A 17,854-nucleotide genomic window follows, 5' to 3' on the forward strand; every position below is an offset into this window, starting at 1 on the left:
TCGCGTCTTAGCTGCATGTGCAAAGCAAATAACTTAGACTCACTTTAAATGCAAAAAAAAAAAGGGAGGGGTTGTTGAGTGAGACCCTCTGGAAGCTGAAAGTGAAAAATCACCGACGACTAATATGAACTACTGAGAATACTGAGGAAGAGAAAAATGGAAAACTCATTCTACACGACATTACTCACCAAGAGAAAATGTCTTTACTCCATAGATAAGAAAGTGAGGGCACGCGACAGACTCCAAACACTGCCGAGTCACATAAATAGGCTTGGTGACCCAGTTTAACAGGGCCTCGCTGTGTATTGTTTCCTTTGTGTGTCTTTATGGCACAAAGCTTGTTCGTGGAGAAAAGAAAAGAGGAAAACACAGATAGGGGACTGGCTGTATGGATAAATGTATGTGTCTGTCAATGTGACACATGAGTGTGTACTTGCTCGTTTCCCACACGTTGGTGTTGTGCATGCGGGGCTGATGTCATGTAGAGGCTCACTGTGTCCCAACAATACGCTCCTTCAGTTTCTTTGCGGCCCCCAGTAAATAAGCAGAGCCTTTGTGTGTCTGCCAGCCCTCTAAGCTTTGGGTCCTGCTTGTAAAACTGAGCAAACCGGTCTGCTCGGGCGACGGACTAACATATAGTGGAGAGAGCACAAGTCCAAGGACGGGGAGGTGGGAGTGGGGGGGGAGTGACGGAGCTAAGTAGTTCTGGAAGGTGGCGGGAATGTGGGGTGGGGGACAAACGCAGGGAGGAAGACAAAGGTGGGACGACACAGGAAAAAGGAGAAAGAGATAGAAGCTTCATTGTCTGGAGTGACTCACTCCATGTTTTCCCTCCTCATCGCCAGCCCTTTCCTTCCTAAACAACCACACGTGCTGTACATATTCACCGCTTTCACCCGTATTTACATCCTCTTCACATTTCTGTCCTCTGTGAGCAATTAAGTTTTGGTGAAGACCAAATGCAGCGTTCCTCTTTCTCTGTGACGCACACACACAGCAGCAGCACAGAGGTCGTGCCGACATCTTCCAGTAAAGATTACAGCTGCTACGATTTCCTTGCCGCTTCCCAGCAGCACAGAGGTCCACTGGCAACGTTTTTTTCAGAGAGAGAAAACCTCCCTCACTCTCTTCACTCTTGCCTGTTGACTCAGCTCCACTAGTTCTGCTATCAATTTACTGCCCTTGTCAAACCATTAGGCCCCAGCTTACCGTAACATACCCCCCTCTTCTGGCGACACGACACTGACTGGGGAGAGGGGAGAGGAGAGGAGGAGTGAGAGTGGGGGGAGATTTATTGTTGCTTCAGCTCCCCCACTGGAATAAGAATATGAAATGTATTGAACAGGAAAGGGCCTCTAATAAAACAGCAAGTATAACAGCAGGAAGTGCAGAGTGGCAAACTCCTCTGGTGTCCTCCACATCACCACTGACTTCACTGCTGTTGTCAACATACCTGCCCCGTCAACCCCACCCTCAGATTGGCATCTCCTTCAGCATGCCTGTCATCACAGGGGTTGGTAAAGCAACAAAAAAGTTTTCCAGACTGGGAGCAAGGCAGTCCAACTTGTTTTTTTGCGTGAATCATTGTACATAATAAATGCAGTAGGATTCACGATGTCACTAACAACAATCAAACAACTAAATTAACGCTTTCCTGGAACTGTTTAGTCACATATATAGTCATACATTATGCCAGTCACTTCAAGGCTTTCAGTGCCCATAACTGACATTGTACGACGTCCTAAACTGAACCAAATGTTGTCTCTGAATATAATGAGACCCCGCTGGATCCTGCAGCCTTAAACAATGACACACAACATTTTTGACCACAGCCTGGTGCTGTTAAATGGTGAGCTTTTTTTCATTTAGGACTCATCTAACAAACTAACCCTCTGTCTCTTGTTGTCTCGGCGACTTTTTGGTTGAAGGTGTGATGTAACAGAGCTGAGGTGTGCTATTGTTTGGATAGCACGTAAACCACAGTGTCAAAAGCTGTGTGTGTGTGGGGGGGTGTACAGCCAATACACACCTGTTGCTGTTGGTTTAGACAGATACTAGAGTTTTGTATACAACTGATGCAGTTGAAGACATTTGAGCTCCACACGCTGAAGTGTTCTTTTCTTATTTGATTTAAATCGTCTTACAAGGTCTGTGGGTGAGTCTATGGAAAGGAGAAGTTCCCATAGACTCGCCACCTCTTGTTTTCCACCGTCACCTCTGTTGTTCTTGGGTCCTCAAACTTTAAGATCTGAGCAAGAATCTGGAAGCGTTTTGGGGAAAATAATAAATGAAGACAGCGCATGAAGTCACCGTATTTCTTTCACAAACTGGTCCATGCAAAAATCCCCCCCCCCCCGTGGCAGGGATCAGCACTCCACGCTAACCCCTGCACTTTGACCTGTTGTGGGGCTATGGCCTTTTGAGTTTGTTCCCAACGCAACCAACTCCCCCCAAAAAATGATGGGCTGCCTTTTGTGTGCCTGTCGGAATGTGTTAATTCCTCATTCCGTGTCATTGTCACGTCTCTGTGTCTCTCTCCCAAAGTGATGTCAGTCTTTGTATTAGATCAACTGCCGGTGTCCAGTTTTCTCTTATTAGACAGAAAACAGTCCCTCATTGGGGAAAAAAAAGGATGAATGAATTGGTGATGGTAAGTCTGGTATGAAAAGTGTTTAAAACTAAAAGAAATAGAGTGCAAATTCCAATGTAAACCATGGCTTTAGCTTTTATTTAATCATTTCAAACAGACCACACAGTATTACAACATATTAAGTGCTGCATGTCTTACAAAAACAGTTTTTGCAACTTCCAAAAAATTCACTTAAAAAAATAGGTATAAATACAAACATAACTATGTACAAATACCAGAAAAATAATGCTCATTGAAAAAAAAACACAACTACAAAGTCTGAATTCACATCGTCTGACCCTACATTATAAAAACAAACACACCCATTTACCAAACTATCAAACACACACACACACAAGCACACGTTTTCAAGTTTTGTTAGGACAGGACACTTAGCTTATCTCTGCAACGTAGAGGGAAAGCAAAATAATAATAATAAAAATTAAGAATGCATCAACATGAAATTCAAACTTTCCAAAGTCTACAATGCTTCAGAAAAAAAAAAACACAAATAAAAGTCACACCTGCTCTAACCTCCGTTGCATGTCTATATTTCAATTGGCTGCACTGGAAAAGAACCTGAAATCTGAACACTTCAGACAAACCCTCACGGTTTATATTCCAAACGATCTCAGAACAAGCAGAGGACAAAAAAAAAAGAAACTGCTCTCATTATAATCATTAATTACATATATTATTAACCAACCACATCTACAGCAGAGACGCTGGCTTTCATTCTCTTGGGTCATTTCCTCAGAAATACAATAGTAGTTTTACACTACGGCGAAAAATGAGTCATTAAAATCAGCTATTAAACGCATTAATAGAAGAGCTACTGATTTGAATCGACGATGATGCCGTGAGCAATTGTCTTGTTTCGGTCTGAGACTGTACATGTTCAATAAAGAATAAAGAGCGCACATAATCTCTGGCTCGGGCTCGGTATCAGCTACCACAACCTGCAAAGTCTGGCACAGTGTTTGCGCCAACATAAAGCTCAAGGCCAGAGAGAGCAAATATGATTGGACGGAACCGAGCCGACGTCAGCGCCTTGAAATGGCTCGCGCTCGTGGATCTGCAAGGACTTGTTGTATCACACAGAGTATTTCACAGCTTCATTTGTTGAAAATGATCAAGATCAACCCTTACGTGGGGTTCATAAATGGCTTTCTTCGCTCGCTCTCGTCCACTGATTGACTCCTGTAAAGCTGCATGGCAGTTAAAGCTCACTTAATACAAGGCTGCCCCCTATGGGCCAAAGAGTGGCACAAACATTTAAGACTTTGGAAACAAGGAAGACAGAAAAAGTTCCTGAGTTTTTCACGGTGTGAAACACCCCCCACCGCCCGATACAGAAATGTTACCAGATGTCATGCTGGTGATGTGATATGCATAATAACCCCCATGCTTTTTTCAAAAAAAACAACAAATTCCTGCTTTTCTTCACGATTTGATTTGCCTCCATTTTTTTTCAGTACATTTAGGATTGCTTTAATAATATTATTATTATTATTATTATTATTATTATTAAGGTAAGGTGTAAAACAGGCATGACAAAAAAAGAGTGATGGCTTCATAGTGTAAGGTTTCATATTTTGAGAAGGCATATCGCCTTCTCTTTTCCCCTAAATTCACCCCCCCACCCCTGCGCGTCCTGCTTTTCAGACCTCAGCTCTTCAACAAATCCCCAAGATCGTAGGTGTCAAAGAAATCTGACACTCCCTCACCGTCCTCGAGGCTCCACAGGTAATCGTCGTGGTCCAGCGGCGGAGAGAAGCTGACAAATGGGGTGTTGGGATCCGGGTTGAATGAGGTACCGGGAAGCTGGTCCTCTGTGATCTGGAGCAGACTGGGCGGCAAACCCAGCAGACCCTCTACGTCCAGCAGGGAGGACGCGGAGTTCGTAGCCGTGGATGCAGCTGGAGCTGACGTGGACATGTTCACTGTGTTGGAGGAGAGGACGGAGCAGGTGAGAGGCTGAGGTGAAGTCGTTGCGTTTCCTAGGTGATGAACTAATACACCATGAGTTCCAAATCATAGGATTTTAGCCTGACATTAAAATGTTTAAAATCGTAAAGTGAGACGGCAGCGAACTTTAGGTTAACGAATTATCCCCAGTTCTCTGAAACATGAGTGACAGTTGGCATATGGTCATCCTTTCAGAAAAATGCAGGATACCTGAGGTGTGGAGTAAGTCTGGAGACGTGTGGGACGAAATAAGTTACACATGGGTGCTTTAAACAAGCACGTCATCGAATGTGTTTATCTGTTTCTATGGAGATGACAATATCTTCCTCTCCTCTTCATAACACAAACAGAAATGTAAACACGACAGAGGTTATATGGCGAGGTTTGTGGTACGGTTATCACTCGTGGTTATTAAACGAGTCAAACTCCACAGCTCCACTTCATGGACCTCCTCTTCTCTAGGAGGAACTTGCAGCTCACCTCTGCCACTGCAACTCTATGCAAGTCTATTTCTTTTGCTCTAACCTCTAAAATGTTACTGTGTGAGCTTTGCACTGAATTATAAAACAAGCTTACGTTCAACGGGCTCCTCTTTGACGCCGTACATTGCCGGTGCTATTGGGGTTGCAGTCGGAGGACAGAGGGGCTGAGGGAACTCCTTTTTCGGGGTGAGCAGGCTCTTGACGGGGCTCGCGTCTTCGAGGCCCTCTTCTGGACACAGGTAGACTTCGATTGGGCCATTTTTACTCTTTAAGTAGATCTGTAGTGATGCCTGCTGTAAGGGGAAAGGGACAAAGGGATGGTATAGCGTCCGTTTCAAACAGACAGTTACGTACTAGACATCACTTTTATTTAAATAACGCAATTTGAAAACTAAAATATATTGGTGTGGGTGCAGCCTCAAGCAAAGATTCACTCTCACCCCCGCTGCGTCTGGCACCTCCAGCTTCGTGTCCGCAGGCGCCTTGACGGCGATGACCGTCTGATCGCGGAGACTGCCGATGGAGTGTATGTCCTGGTACGTCACATATCCCAACGTGCAGGGGGCGGAGGGGGTCAAGGCTAACAACGGCAGCACATACTACTACGTGGATCATTTTGTCATGTCACCGACACGCGTGTAAAAGGATATCTCTGATTGTCTTTGTGGTCAGTGAGTTGTTTGAGCTGCGCCGTGCTCGACTGGATCAGTTCATCCAGGGATCGCTCCGCTCGCTCCAGGTCTCCCAGCTCCTTCCTGAGGGCACGCGCCTTCGCTCCTCCACCTGCACCGCCCTCAAACACGTCTGCAACCCTACGGCGCCACAGAGCAAACGCAAATGCATTGCTGACATTAAAATGGGTGAGTAAAACAGGCACGCTACTGAAAAGGCAACCCATGTAGTGATTAGTTACAGCCACTAGGTGTCAGATGAGCTCAGTGAACAGTACTGTTGTTAGAACTGATGTAGATGTAGATGTACAATAGTTTATTTGCATTAAATGACGTTGATAACAGATTATACCAAAAATTACATCTACATTTCCTGATTCCTTTCAATTTATACAATCCCTGCTGATAACTTTCAAACTCACAGCCACTGGATGTTATTCTTTGATTTCTTCCTGATCAGCTGCACTCCCTCCAGGACATTGGTGATGTCATAGATGCGTCTCTTCTGGACCTCCAGGACCTCGGTGGCCCAGTTCAGGTCAAGGACTCCGTCGGGAGACTCGGCAATCAGGCCCACAAATTTCTTGGTCAGCAGGCCCAGGGAGGTGTCGTACCGTGTCCGCTCCCCTGGAGACTTTGGAGCTGGGGGACGAAGATTTGAGCAAATGGCACTCGTGTGAAAAAGACTGCGTGTTTGACACAAATCCACTTTTTCCCACAGGGTTTCTGTAAATTTCAGAACCAAATCACATGGTATTGCGTCCTGAATACAATAGTCATCCTTATTGCTGTGTACAATATATAATGCATGTGACTGTGGCTCATATCTAAAAATAGTGTGCATAGTATTCAAAACAGAATATGTTTTTCTATGTTTTTCTTAGGTTTTTTTTGTAAAATGATGCTACACTCGGGTATTTTTAATGTAATTGTACACTTTTGTTTCAATGTTTGTATTGCGTCTTCTCATGTAGGGAGGTTCTCTTGAAACATGAACGCTGTACAATACTCACTCCTTGGACTTGGTATCCTGACTGCGATGCTGCCTTTGCCTTTGGGCGTGCGGAACTCTGGGAGGTTAAGAGGGTCCTCGAGATCCAGCTTCCTTTTCGCCTGGAGAGCAAGAGTTCAAACGCATCATGAAAACGAAACGAGCAAAGACGGCTTCTCTCACTCAGAAAGAAAAGAAACATTTGGTCATCGTAGGAATTTGCAAGGTGTCTGCAGAACCCTGGGAACGATGCTGTCGTCCCGCCTACTTAACAAATCTCGCTCACTTGGCAAGACACAAGTTTGACAATGTTAAAACGTGGAGGGCGACAGCTTCCTCTATGCAACCGTGCTGGCAAAAGTGCTAAATACCGGGGGTTGTTGAAAAGTGCCGTGTCGTAAATGTGACAACAGCCCTCAAGTGCAGAAACAAAGCAGCCCCCTCACACTTTCCAAAGCACTTGAAGAGGGGCTGTTCTTGTATGCGTGCGTGTGTGTGTGTGTGTGTGTGTGTGACCTCAGCAGAAGGGGAGGGTGATCGGGTCTTGAACGACTGCCTGCATGCAAAACGCCAGGAAATCCCTGGCATCCTCACTGCCTCTCTCCCTCCTCTCTCCCCCGTCTCCCCTTTCTTCACAGCTAACTCCACACACACACACACACACACACGAGCAGGAACTGTAACATGCTCTTCCGTAACGAAAACACAAACACGACTTTTGGACAAAACATAAACGACTGAAAGCGTCACATGACCGTTGTTTTATGCCATGACCTACATGTAAAAGTGAAAGTCACAACACTGCGACGGCACCCTCTCCCCCTCCAGAGTTGTGCTCAGTGACAAGGCCCTGACATGGACAACGTTAACACGAGGTATATAAGAACATTTGTGGAGAGGTTGCACCCACACAAAAGCACAATGGCGGACGGAGCTAACACGGCGTGGGAATTCGGCTCCTGAGCACGCTGGGTACTTTGCAGCATCTGGTCAGGAACCTCACCTTTCATGTATTTGCATTTCCTCCATGTCTCTGGACAAAATGAAACAGTAATCCCTCGCCTTGTCGGTGCCACGGCTAATAGGTTTAGGCAAACTCTCAGAGACGGGGGGCAGAAAGCACGTGTGGATGTGCTTGAGCGAGTGCCGGGATAATGAAGGCTGCCATTGTCCCGGCGTGCCTCCTGACACATCCACCTGTTGACTGGCGACATCTGGAGCAACACAGCCGAGCGTATGTGCTGCTGACGAGGTGGCTCTTAATGCCTCAGACCCTTCAGGCGGCCTTTAGAGACACTTCGGGGACATGGGACAGGCCTGTGACTGGCTTTCTGTGACAAAATGCAAGCTGTTGGCGCTAATTGTGGGAGTAAAAGGTCCTGTTTGTGTTGGCAACAGTATTTGTAAAGCACCAGCAGTTACAGAGAGGAATTAGATACCAGTCAGGGGTGCCGGCAAGCAGTAACAGGTGAAGTTTGAGCGGGGAGACAATCCGCCTAGTTTCACTTCACTCGTCAGAATGCGGCGCGTCAGCAGAAAATTAAAAAAAAAACCACAATAATTCAGCAAGACTCTCCGCGACTTCTACAACCTAAATGTGCCGATCGAGCCGCGGCACGTCACGTCTGCACTGTCAGACCTGTAAAAATTCATAGCTACAGGCCGGGTGACATGTTGTAAGGGGAGACCAACGGTTTTGCCCTGCAGCTGTATGGGTTGCGGCAGGGGTGCTCCCGTTTATGCACAAGGGACTTCTCTGCTGAGTCAGCAGAGAAGAGCAGGCTGTGAAAACCGCATGAGACGAATCATTGACCTGGACAGGAAGCCAGACATTGAGTTAATAATCATGTTATTAATAATTTCAATCATCTCCCATGTCTATACAGAGCAACAAGTGAGTCAATTTTTTCAGTTTTTCAGTTTTGTGTCTAGAAAAGTAGCATCAGTATCAGCCCGATCACGTCTGCTACAACCTCACCCTGCCGGCCTGCCCAGTTACACCCGAACTCTGCACTGTCAGCCTCAAATTTGTCGGACATTCTTTGGCTGATTCCTGTCATCTCTATCTCCATCTCTCTCTCTATCTCCACAGCACTGTTTCTCACACACACAGTGAGTCACACGTGGGGGATTTCTGCTGCTGGGCCTCTTCTCAAAAACCAACAAACCCGGCTAGTCAGGCCGCCTCACTGGGACCCAGATTCCAGCCGAGCGAAGGGCAAGTTACAGTACGCCTGCAAATAACGACCTCTGTGTCAACAACAGCCCTCACCACCACCACACCCTTGGTAGTCAAAGGAACAACAATGGCGGCATCGCTGATAACATTGCCAGTGATGTGTTCCTCAAGAGGGAAGGGTGGATGTGGCCATTTGGGGTTCTGGTGGAGAGGTAGGTCGGGGGTTTGGCTCATTTGATATGCAGATCTACCCCCCCTATTGAGAAACCAGGCTCCAGGGCCAGTGCTGGCCCAAGGCTGGAGTTAAAAAAAAACAGTGAATGAGAGGAAATTTCCACAGAGAGAGGTTTTTAGGTAAATAGAGTTGTCACACACTGGTGACATGAATCAGAAAAGGGGCTCACCACATGGGGTCAACTTTGAATGCAAGAGCGGTGCATTGCCGACACGCGATAAAAAGAAGTCATTCACAAAGCTGATATTAATGTTTACGTCGTTCCGCAAAAAAAAAATAATAAGCGGGGGAATAAGTGTGACATTGTCTCCGGTGGTGGACATTATGCAGACGGCAAAGATCACGCTGGACTGTGGCCCGAAGCAAAACATAATTCCCTCCATTATGAGACTGATAATCTGCTGTCACGTACAGCTGTGAGTTAACGTTTGATTTGGACTTGGGAGAGGAACGTGAGGCCTGTAACACACTGGCATCAACGTTAAACCGAAAGTGAATAACTGATACGCCACCTATTTTACTGCAATTAACATGATTCAAAGGTGAAGGTCAAACCTTTGCAGCCAAAAATCAAACATTAACTTCTTTGTTAAGCGTGCAATGACACGGGCGTCCCGTTCCGTGGCCAACGCAGAGAGGATGCATCACGTCAAAGTGACAGGAAGCGAGACTTACGTGAAGACGCACCGCTTCCTGTAAACATGACACATGACGGAGCACAAGCTGCTGTGTCGCATACATGCAGCGTATAGCTCACATAGGTGCCACACTGACAATAGTGCAGTCTGTATTAAGCCGTTTTTGAACTCCAGGTAACACCGAGAGAGATTGGGCCTGGACCTTGTCCAGATGATCTAGGTGAGATGCATCTACAACAGTGAAAAGATCTCTAGAAGATCCAGAGTGTCACACCTGGCTTGGTCCCGCTGGATTTTCTTCTGGAGTTTCTTTTGCTGTATTCCCACATAAGCTCACGCAGACTTTTACTGTATTAGACTAAGAATCTGGCAAGAACATTTAGGTCTTGGAGAATCTCAGCGCAGGTCTTTAAAGAACATGAAAAATGTCTTCTCACATGAAATAAACAAGACTGAGTGTTGGATGCTGTATGATAATGAGAAGTGAGACAAGGGAATAGGAAGGAAGGAAGGAAAAGGCCTTAGGTCACTGTGCCATCACCCACCGGTGTAGCAAGCTTGCAAGACATTACAATCCGGTGTTGGTCTTAATGGACTCTCTAAACCTGGAGGTTTACCTAATTTTCCTGAAAGTGATGAGGAAGTTTCATCACCGTGGGGACGTCAGGACTTTTGAAACCCGCCGCGTTTCTTTCAAAAGTGCTTTACTCTTTCCCGTCCCACATGAACTAACTGGACTTTAAATGACAACGCCTCCTTACATCAGCTGCCGTGTGCACACCAGCCCCCTCCAGTCACTCAAAGTCAACGTGGTGACATCGTCATATTATGTACTTATGTGCTGCAGCGGAGGGGGAGAAGAATAGACGGCCCATTTATCAGGGTGAAAACACACCCGGCATCCTGGCTTCTTATCTGCAACTCGTAACCATCTTCGGCCGCATTATAAACCAGCCCGCATCCACTGCGCTCCATATCAGGCCGGGCCATGCAGCGCTGATGTCAGACTCTTCACATGAAGAGGTTGGGACGCTAGATTAAATGAACAAGCGTGTACGGTTCTTTTAAATGACACGTTCCATGTCATCATGATTCATGTCACCGCGGCGTACGTATGATGAGCCAGGTGGCAGCCTGTTTATCACTTTACTTATGTCCGCCTAATCCTCTTGCAAGGACCTATTAGGCCCGAGGCCTGGGGGGGGTTAACCTGAGATTTGAAGACCCTGCACACATTCTGACCCCTATCACCTGTAGCTTTGCTGCAATTCAGTCAATCTGGAAGAGTGCAGGGATTAAGAAAAAGGAGACAAACACAGCAATGCCTCCAGCATTTTAAAGAATCCTGTTGATATAGCTCTGTTATTCTTTCTTGTCATGCAACTGACTTTTCAGTTATGTTCACATGCAAATACAATCATCTGCTCACAGGAAGACACAGCAGTTGTCTAGCCGGGACCTCTGACCTCTAACCTAAAGTCATATAACAGGTTTCTCAGGTCTTGTTTTGCCTTAATAACAGGTGCAGTGAGAGCAGCTGTCGTAGGGGGCGTAAACACATATAAAGCTGTTCAGATAAGAGTGTACACAACAATCTAGGGGGCTTTCCTCTTCTTTTCTCTCCTCTGCAGCTCATTATCGATTCATCTGTCGATTATTACTCGGCTGTGTTGTGTTTTTGTTTCCCAGGTGTCCCTAACTTGAGAAACCAAAAAAAAACAAAAAACACTGAGTTTACTGTACTAAGGGGAACAAGGAAAGAATTCAAATGTGTGAGGGCTGAAGTGACAATATGTTTGTTTGTATTTAAAACACGTTGTCATAGTAATGTGTAAAATGAGGTGTTTACATTGGCGTCTTCAGCCACACCACCGTCCCTCAGTATTGTTTGACTGGGACCATGGGGGCCACTCACACTAAAGAAGGGCCCTGAACTCTGAACAGACCCCCATCTCAACACAAACCATCACATCACACACACAAACTTGGACTAAAGCTACAGCTGGACTGTAAAGATGTCACACACACACACACACACACACACACACACACACACACAGTAACTCCTCTATGTCTTATCACGTCAAATTTGAATATTTGAATGTAGCACACACACACACACAGACACACACAGACACACCAGTGGAAATCCGGGATTATTCCACCCACACAGGCAGGAACAGGACTCAAGTGTGCTGTTCGACCGAATCAATCATCCCTTATGAGCTACTGTATGAAGGCGCAGTGGTGCAGGGTGTGTTTGATTCGTTACCGGCAGTCGCCCGGAGGAGGATCTGACGGGTTTAGCCTCCGGTCCGTGGGGGGTTGAGTACAGGCTGCTGTTGGCTCTTTGTTCGGCCGCGGCGGTGTTGCAGATCTGGGTGAAGTAGCCCATCGGTACCGTGCTCATCGGTGGACTGGACAGTCCGGTGCTGAAGAAGTCGGCCTTCACTCCACCTGTGGACAAAAGCTTCAGCTGCTTCTGCTGCTGGGAGCAGTGCAGACCCACCAGCGGGCGACCCGGCGCCGGAGAGACGCCTTTAGGCGTTCGCATCATTTTGGGTTTTTTTTTTTTACTGTTAAACTAAATGAAACCGGACTGATGTGGTTTAGTCCGCTGAAGACGACCACAGACCACTGTGTGACAAATCCTCCTCCGGATGCTCTGTGATCTGTGGCTCCTGCAGTCTTTCTGTGGCAAATATATCTACTGTAATAATAAAAAAACGAGCCAAAAGCAACTCATTCAGGAGTTAAACCTTCAAAATACACAAGTTAAAAATGTGTAATATTGTAGTAATATTCGCCAGAATACACACACACACACAGCAGACAGATCCGTGTTGTTGTCCTTTGTCCGGTCAAGTTATTTAGAAAATAAATAAATAGAAAACGTTTTAAAGTCCGGTTTCAGAAGTGTTTCTTCTCCCCCCTCAAGTCTCATGAGGATCTGGTTTAAGATCGAGTCCTTGTTGTTGCGTTCGCTGCCTGTGGTGCACAGAATCAGAGTCAGACCTGGTCTCAGTGTGATGTGAATCCGGTCCGTGCTACTCGCAGCTTCGCTCCGCATACAAGAGAAGAAGAAGAAGAACAGCAGCTTTTTTTTTTCTTTTAGCGCCAAACTTCGTCCCGCGAAATTCGGATCTCCCGCGACTAGACGTGGCCTCTGATTGGCTCCTGGCACGTTCGGCTTGTCACATTTGCATAAAACAGTTGTTCGGGGCTGGCGTTCGTCTTCTTAAAGGGCCAGCAGCACAATTTTGGTGCATAATGTTCCTTTATGTCCAGACTGGAAATGGAGACAATAACCACCAAGATAAAGGAGTCCAGTCTATAAAATAACAGAAAACAGCAAATACACGATCCACATAATGTAATAAAAGTACTTTAAACTTTCTTAACTGAACCTCCTTGTGTGTTGAAACAAGTTTGAACTAAAATCTCACTAAAATAAGCTAATCATAAGTCATTTTGTCTTTGCCTAACATAACCTTAACTTAAATTTTAAATGTCACACAGCATCAAATATTGCACTGATATTTCAAAACACAATACTTTACAGTAAACAAAAACGTATACTGCACAATGACTTACGTTACGTTTAAGTAGTAGTGACCATATCATTTTCAAATAATGTGTTTTACCAGGTTAGTTATCAATAAGCACTCAAATACAAGCATTGGGAATTAAAAAATAGCAAATATAAGACACTATAGAGAAATGTGCGTATGCATAAATAATTATTTGTTATAGGATTCAATTCCTGCATCTTTTTAATATGTAAAAATTAATTTAAAAAAAGAAGAAGAAAAGAGCTGTTTTGTTGTTTACAGGGGAGTTGATATTTTAATATGATGAAATAGTGAGGTGTTTGTACATGATAATTGGATTCATTTGGAAGCACTCTTGCTTATTGGCTCAGAGGAGATATTGAAAGAAAACAACCCCTCCCCCACATCTACCAGACCCAAGCCATATGACTTGACCCCCATTGGCCAAGAAAAAAAGAAAGAGTGCCAGTTAAAGCAAGGCTATTGTCATGCGTATATCTGCAGTATATTTCACTTTATTTTCAAATCTGAGTGTAGTCTGAATACAAAATGCGATCATATACTGTACGGGATACACTGACTGGTATAACCCAATATATACATACAGTAGGTTTACAGAACATAAAGACGGAGGGATAAACACATGGAGTTGCTTAACACGCTTAGTTAATATGATTCCAATTCTAACAGAAGTGGCAAATAACGCAACTTAGATCATCTCCACCCTCAGCCACTTCCTCTTTCATGTATCACTACAGGAACAGGAGTTGGTGGGTTTGCATAATCTACAATCAGTGGTGGGAATTCAGACTCACTCATGTACGACTATGTTCACTTTCCTTAGGTTTTTAGGGGGAGCTCATTTCTTAGAAAGCATCTCCTGGAAGGTCTCACCTTTTCTTTTTTCCTCTTTCATGTGTTGAGGTTATAAATCCTTCCTTGTCTACTTGGGGGGGTTTTCAAAGCCTTGGCAGCTCCAGATCCAGTGCTGACCTGAAAACACAATAAGATCCCAAGCCATTCAAAGTCATTCAAAGACCTGAATGATCATCATGGTGCTTGTGGGGGCAAAAGTATGGAAGGGGATTAAGGCCAAATGTAAAAGAAAACAAAAAAAACAACCTGAGATTAAAGTCAGAAGTCTGACCCTTTTCAATAGTGACTTTTTTCCTCTGAATTCTGGGATTAAAGTCAAAATTCTGACTTTTTTTCTGTTTTTTTTTACTTATTCGTCCTCTTCCATACAAAACCTAAGCGGATCACTATGTTTTAAAACAAAGTGTACAACGTATGAATGAACCTTTTAAATGTATATGAGGAACTGGGTCAACACCGCCATGTTTTTACAACAGACAAAACTAAACATCTGCTGCGTTTTCACTGCAGATGCAGTCGAACAGAAACGTGGCGTCACATCATGTTCATACTCTCGCAATGACACATATGTCCAAACCTGCTCTGGTTTGGAGCTGCTGTCTTTCACACGTGACTGATGAAACCTTTGAGCGCCACCGTGGCCTGGACTGAGCCTGTTCATTCACTATTTATCTTACTATAATCACTGTCTAGTGCACTGTGCTTTTGTTGTAACCCTAACCTTTTGTAGTTCACTGTAACATCCATAGCAGAGAGCTTATCTTGTCTTTAGAGTCTTTACATTCCTCGGATGTCAGGAGGAAGTTGTTGTTTTATTCCCAGCCAACACTCCCATCTTGTGGCAGATCACTGGCGCTTCGATGTACTTTGTCTTTTGATGAAAAAGGAAAAACACAACAAAGCCTCTTGTTTGTTGTTTTTATAGTTTTTGATAGTATTCTGACAAAATGTAGACCATGAAATACAGAAAATAAAAAATGGTTAAAAGAGTCACCTCGTTACAGCTTGTTTTTGGACTTTAATGCAGCATTAACACTGTTAGCGTTAATACAGGTTCAACACAACAAAAAAAAAAAGTAAGGCTTTAGTAACTTAATAACAGTCCTTGAGATTAGGAAACACATATTCACCATTAATTAGTAACATATTAGCTCTAAATTAGTCATTATTAAGTACTTATTAATGCCTTATTCAACATTGCTTTATAACACAACCAGTAATATGCTTTGCTTAGTATGGACTATATAAGGTGGTAGTACCACAAGAATACTTATTCTCCCTTAAAAACACTGGTCTGTTCTTATGTATACAAAACACACAACTACTAATGTTAATAGTGTCCAAATTAAGTCTTTGTTACTTAGAATATACTAAAGTGACATCTTGATGACTACTAATTCACTAGTTGAACCCTTATCAACCAACACACGTTCCCTAATCTAAAGTTGCCTCCTTTTCCTATTCTTGTGATACTACCAGCTTATAACATCCATACTAATGGATTTTCTCTATACAATAACTTCCTTACTTACTAGTAATAAGCAATAATTCTGAGGTTATTGAGGGAAAACTCTTAGTTAATGGCTTGCTGGTTAATATGGATAATAAGGCCATGTAGAAAAAGGCATTAATAAGTACTGAACAATGACTAATTAAGAGCCAATATGTTACTAATTTGCATGCTAATGAGGAATTAATTTTTCAATATGCAATGTCCCTTTCCTTAAATAAAAAATTATAATAATAATTAAAAACAATAATAATCGTTCACCTATTAATAAGGAGAAATTGGGGCCACGTGATCACCAGGGGCCCCAAGTAGTGTGTGGAAGAAGACCGCCCAAAACAGTTTAACATTATAAAGAAATCTAGATATCTTCAGATGTCTAAATATTGTTCAGCTTAAGGTATTTGGTTTTATTTTGCATTAAATTAATTCAAGTTCAGCATCACCACACTTAATGCTTCACTTTGAATATGAAAGTGCAAATTAATACTACTAATAAGAATGATAGTCATAATTCATACAACTTTTGTTATTTCACTGCCCTCGAAGTGTGAGGAACACAACGATAGTTAACACAATTAAAAAAGTGTGACATTGGGATCAATAATAGTCCAGCACTGGTTTAATCCGAAGCTGGGTGGGAGGGGTGTCCCCAAAATCAAATACAGCTCAGGGCCCCATTAAGGCTTGGGCCGGCCTTAAAATACTGAGAATGCCTACAAAATCTGAGACATTGACATGGTTTCACCACTAGATGGAGCTGCAGCCATATTGTTATTGTGAGCGGACCAGACAAGAACTGGGTCAACTCGTTTGGCGAGATTGTCTTTTAGTTTGTTGTGTGTCAATAAGAGACAGGAAAAACCCCAGTGTTTCTCTTACTGTTGCTCATTAACCACATGAGGCGATGGTTACTGCACTGTGTGTGTGTGTGTGTGTGTGTGTGTGCCATCACTTACTGAAATCCACCAGGCGGAGTAGTTTGCTAAACTTTAAAGACATAAAGTAACATCACTCTCCAAGCATTGCACCGTTAATGTATGATTTATGACTGAATATTTTAATTGGGCTGATAAGATTGTTAAAAGTGGTTTAACAGATCAAGGTGAATTATAGATTATACATTTTGATAACCATATTTATCGTTGAATTTAAGCTTGTCTGCATGTCATGTGCGAAGCATGGAGGAGCAAGATACAAAGCAAACTTGTCCGAGATGATGTTCCACGCTTTGAAAAATGAAAAGCTGGTTTGTTGGTTTATTGTCACATCTGCGTCTATTAAGGAGCCGAGCTGCTGATATGGAAAAATAGAAGTTCTCACAGGAAACTCCCCTCATTTGATTTCCAACCACTCAACCTCTGAATTCACGCAAACACATCCTGTTGTATCAGCATTTCACCGTCATCCAAAGCCCAGAAAGACAGATGTCAGCATCATTCTCACCTTCTGAGGAACAACGAGCCCACTTTCATTCACGTCCACATCCGCCGTGTCACAACAAACAAACAAACACACACAGTTGTCCACCCCCCCCACGCCGTTGAGTTGATTCACATCTTTTATTTCATTACATAAGAACAATACATATGAAGGAAAAAAACAACAACTTTATAATAAAAGAGTTTATGAAACTCACGTCGGCATCGTCTGTAGAAATCGACACAATCCCCACAAACGTTTACAATTAACTCTAGTGTAGAGTTCTGATTATACAAAGTGACTCACACCTAACATACCCCACAGCAGATATGTACACATTCGTATGAAGTTGTAACAGTCGACAGATAATTAAGACAACAGATTTCACGTGGAGGGGGGGGCGGGAAATGATTTTTAAATTGTGGAATCAGATTGGCTGTGGATTTAGTCCACAAAAAAAAAAAATGGTTTGGAATGTAACACGACAATTAAAATAAGAGGAAGAATTGACTTCTATCTATCCATGTTTGTTGAAGGAGGGTCACTTTCATTTTCCAGTCCTGGCTTCTGCTTTGGTGTGTTGATTTGTCTGTCCAGGGGCCAAAGAATGAGTCTCTGTTTTCTTGCTCATGCGCTACTGTTGATTCCCACTCATCTAGGAACAGTCCACTTCCCCTCCCTGTCTTTTCTTCCTTTTCTTCAAAA

At 43.8% G+C, this 17,854-nt stretch overlaps 1 protein-coding gene across 2 annotated transcripts; it reads right to left on the reverse strand.

The window, feature by feature from the left end:
• Positions 1–2,707: 2,707 nt before the first annotated feature.
• On the reverse strand, positions 2,708–12,888 carry e2f2 (E2F transcription factor 2). Of its 2 annotated transcripts, none has more exons than XM_044047372.1 (7): positions 12,066–12,888; positions 6,764–6,863; positions 6,173–6,392; positions 5,730–5,891; positions 5,520–5,634; positions 5,174–5,369; positions 2,708–4,572 (listed from the first exon to the last, which is right to left on the reverse strand). In XM_044047372.1, the coding sequence occupies exons 1-7, from the start codon at positions 12,348–12,350 to the stop codon at positions 4,298–4,300; spliced, it is 1,353 nt and encodes a 450-aa protein (XP_043903307.1). In that variant the 5' UTR covers positions 12,351–12,888; the 3' UTR covers positions 2,708–4,297. The 2 variants fall into 2 exon arrangements, with proteins under 2 accessions (XP_043903307.1, XP_043903306.1); XM_044047371.1 differs by having other exon boundaries at positions 5,174–5,372.
• Positions 12,889–17,854: the final 4,966 nt, after the last annotated feature.

The sequence above is a fragment of the Solea senegalensis genome, linkage group LG16, assembly GCF_019176455.1.
Source record: "Solea senegalensis isolate Sse05_10M linkage group LG16, IFAPA_SoseM_1, whole genome shotgun sequence".
Lineage (NCBI taxonomy): Eukaryota > Metazoa > Chordata > Actinopteri > Pleuronectiformes > Soleidae > Solea > Solea senegalensis.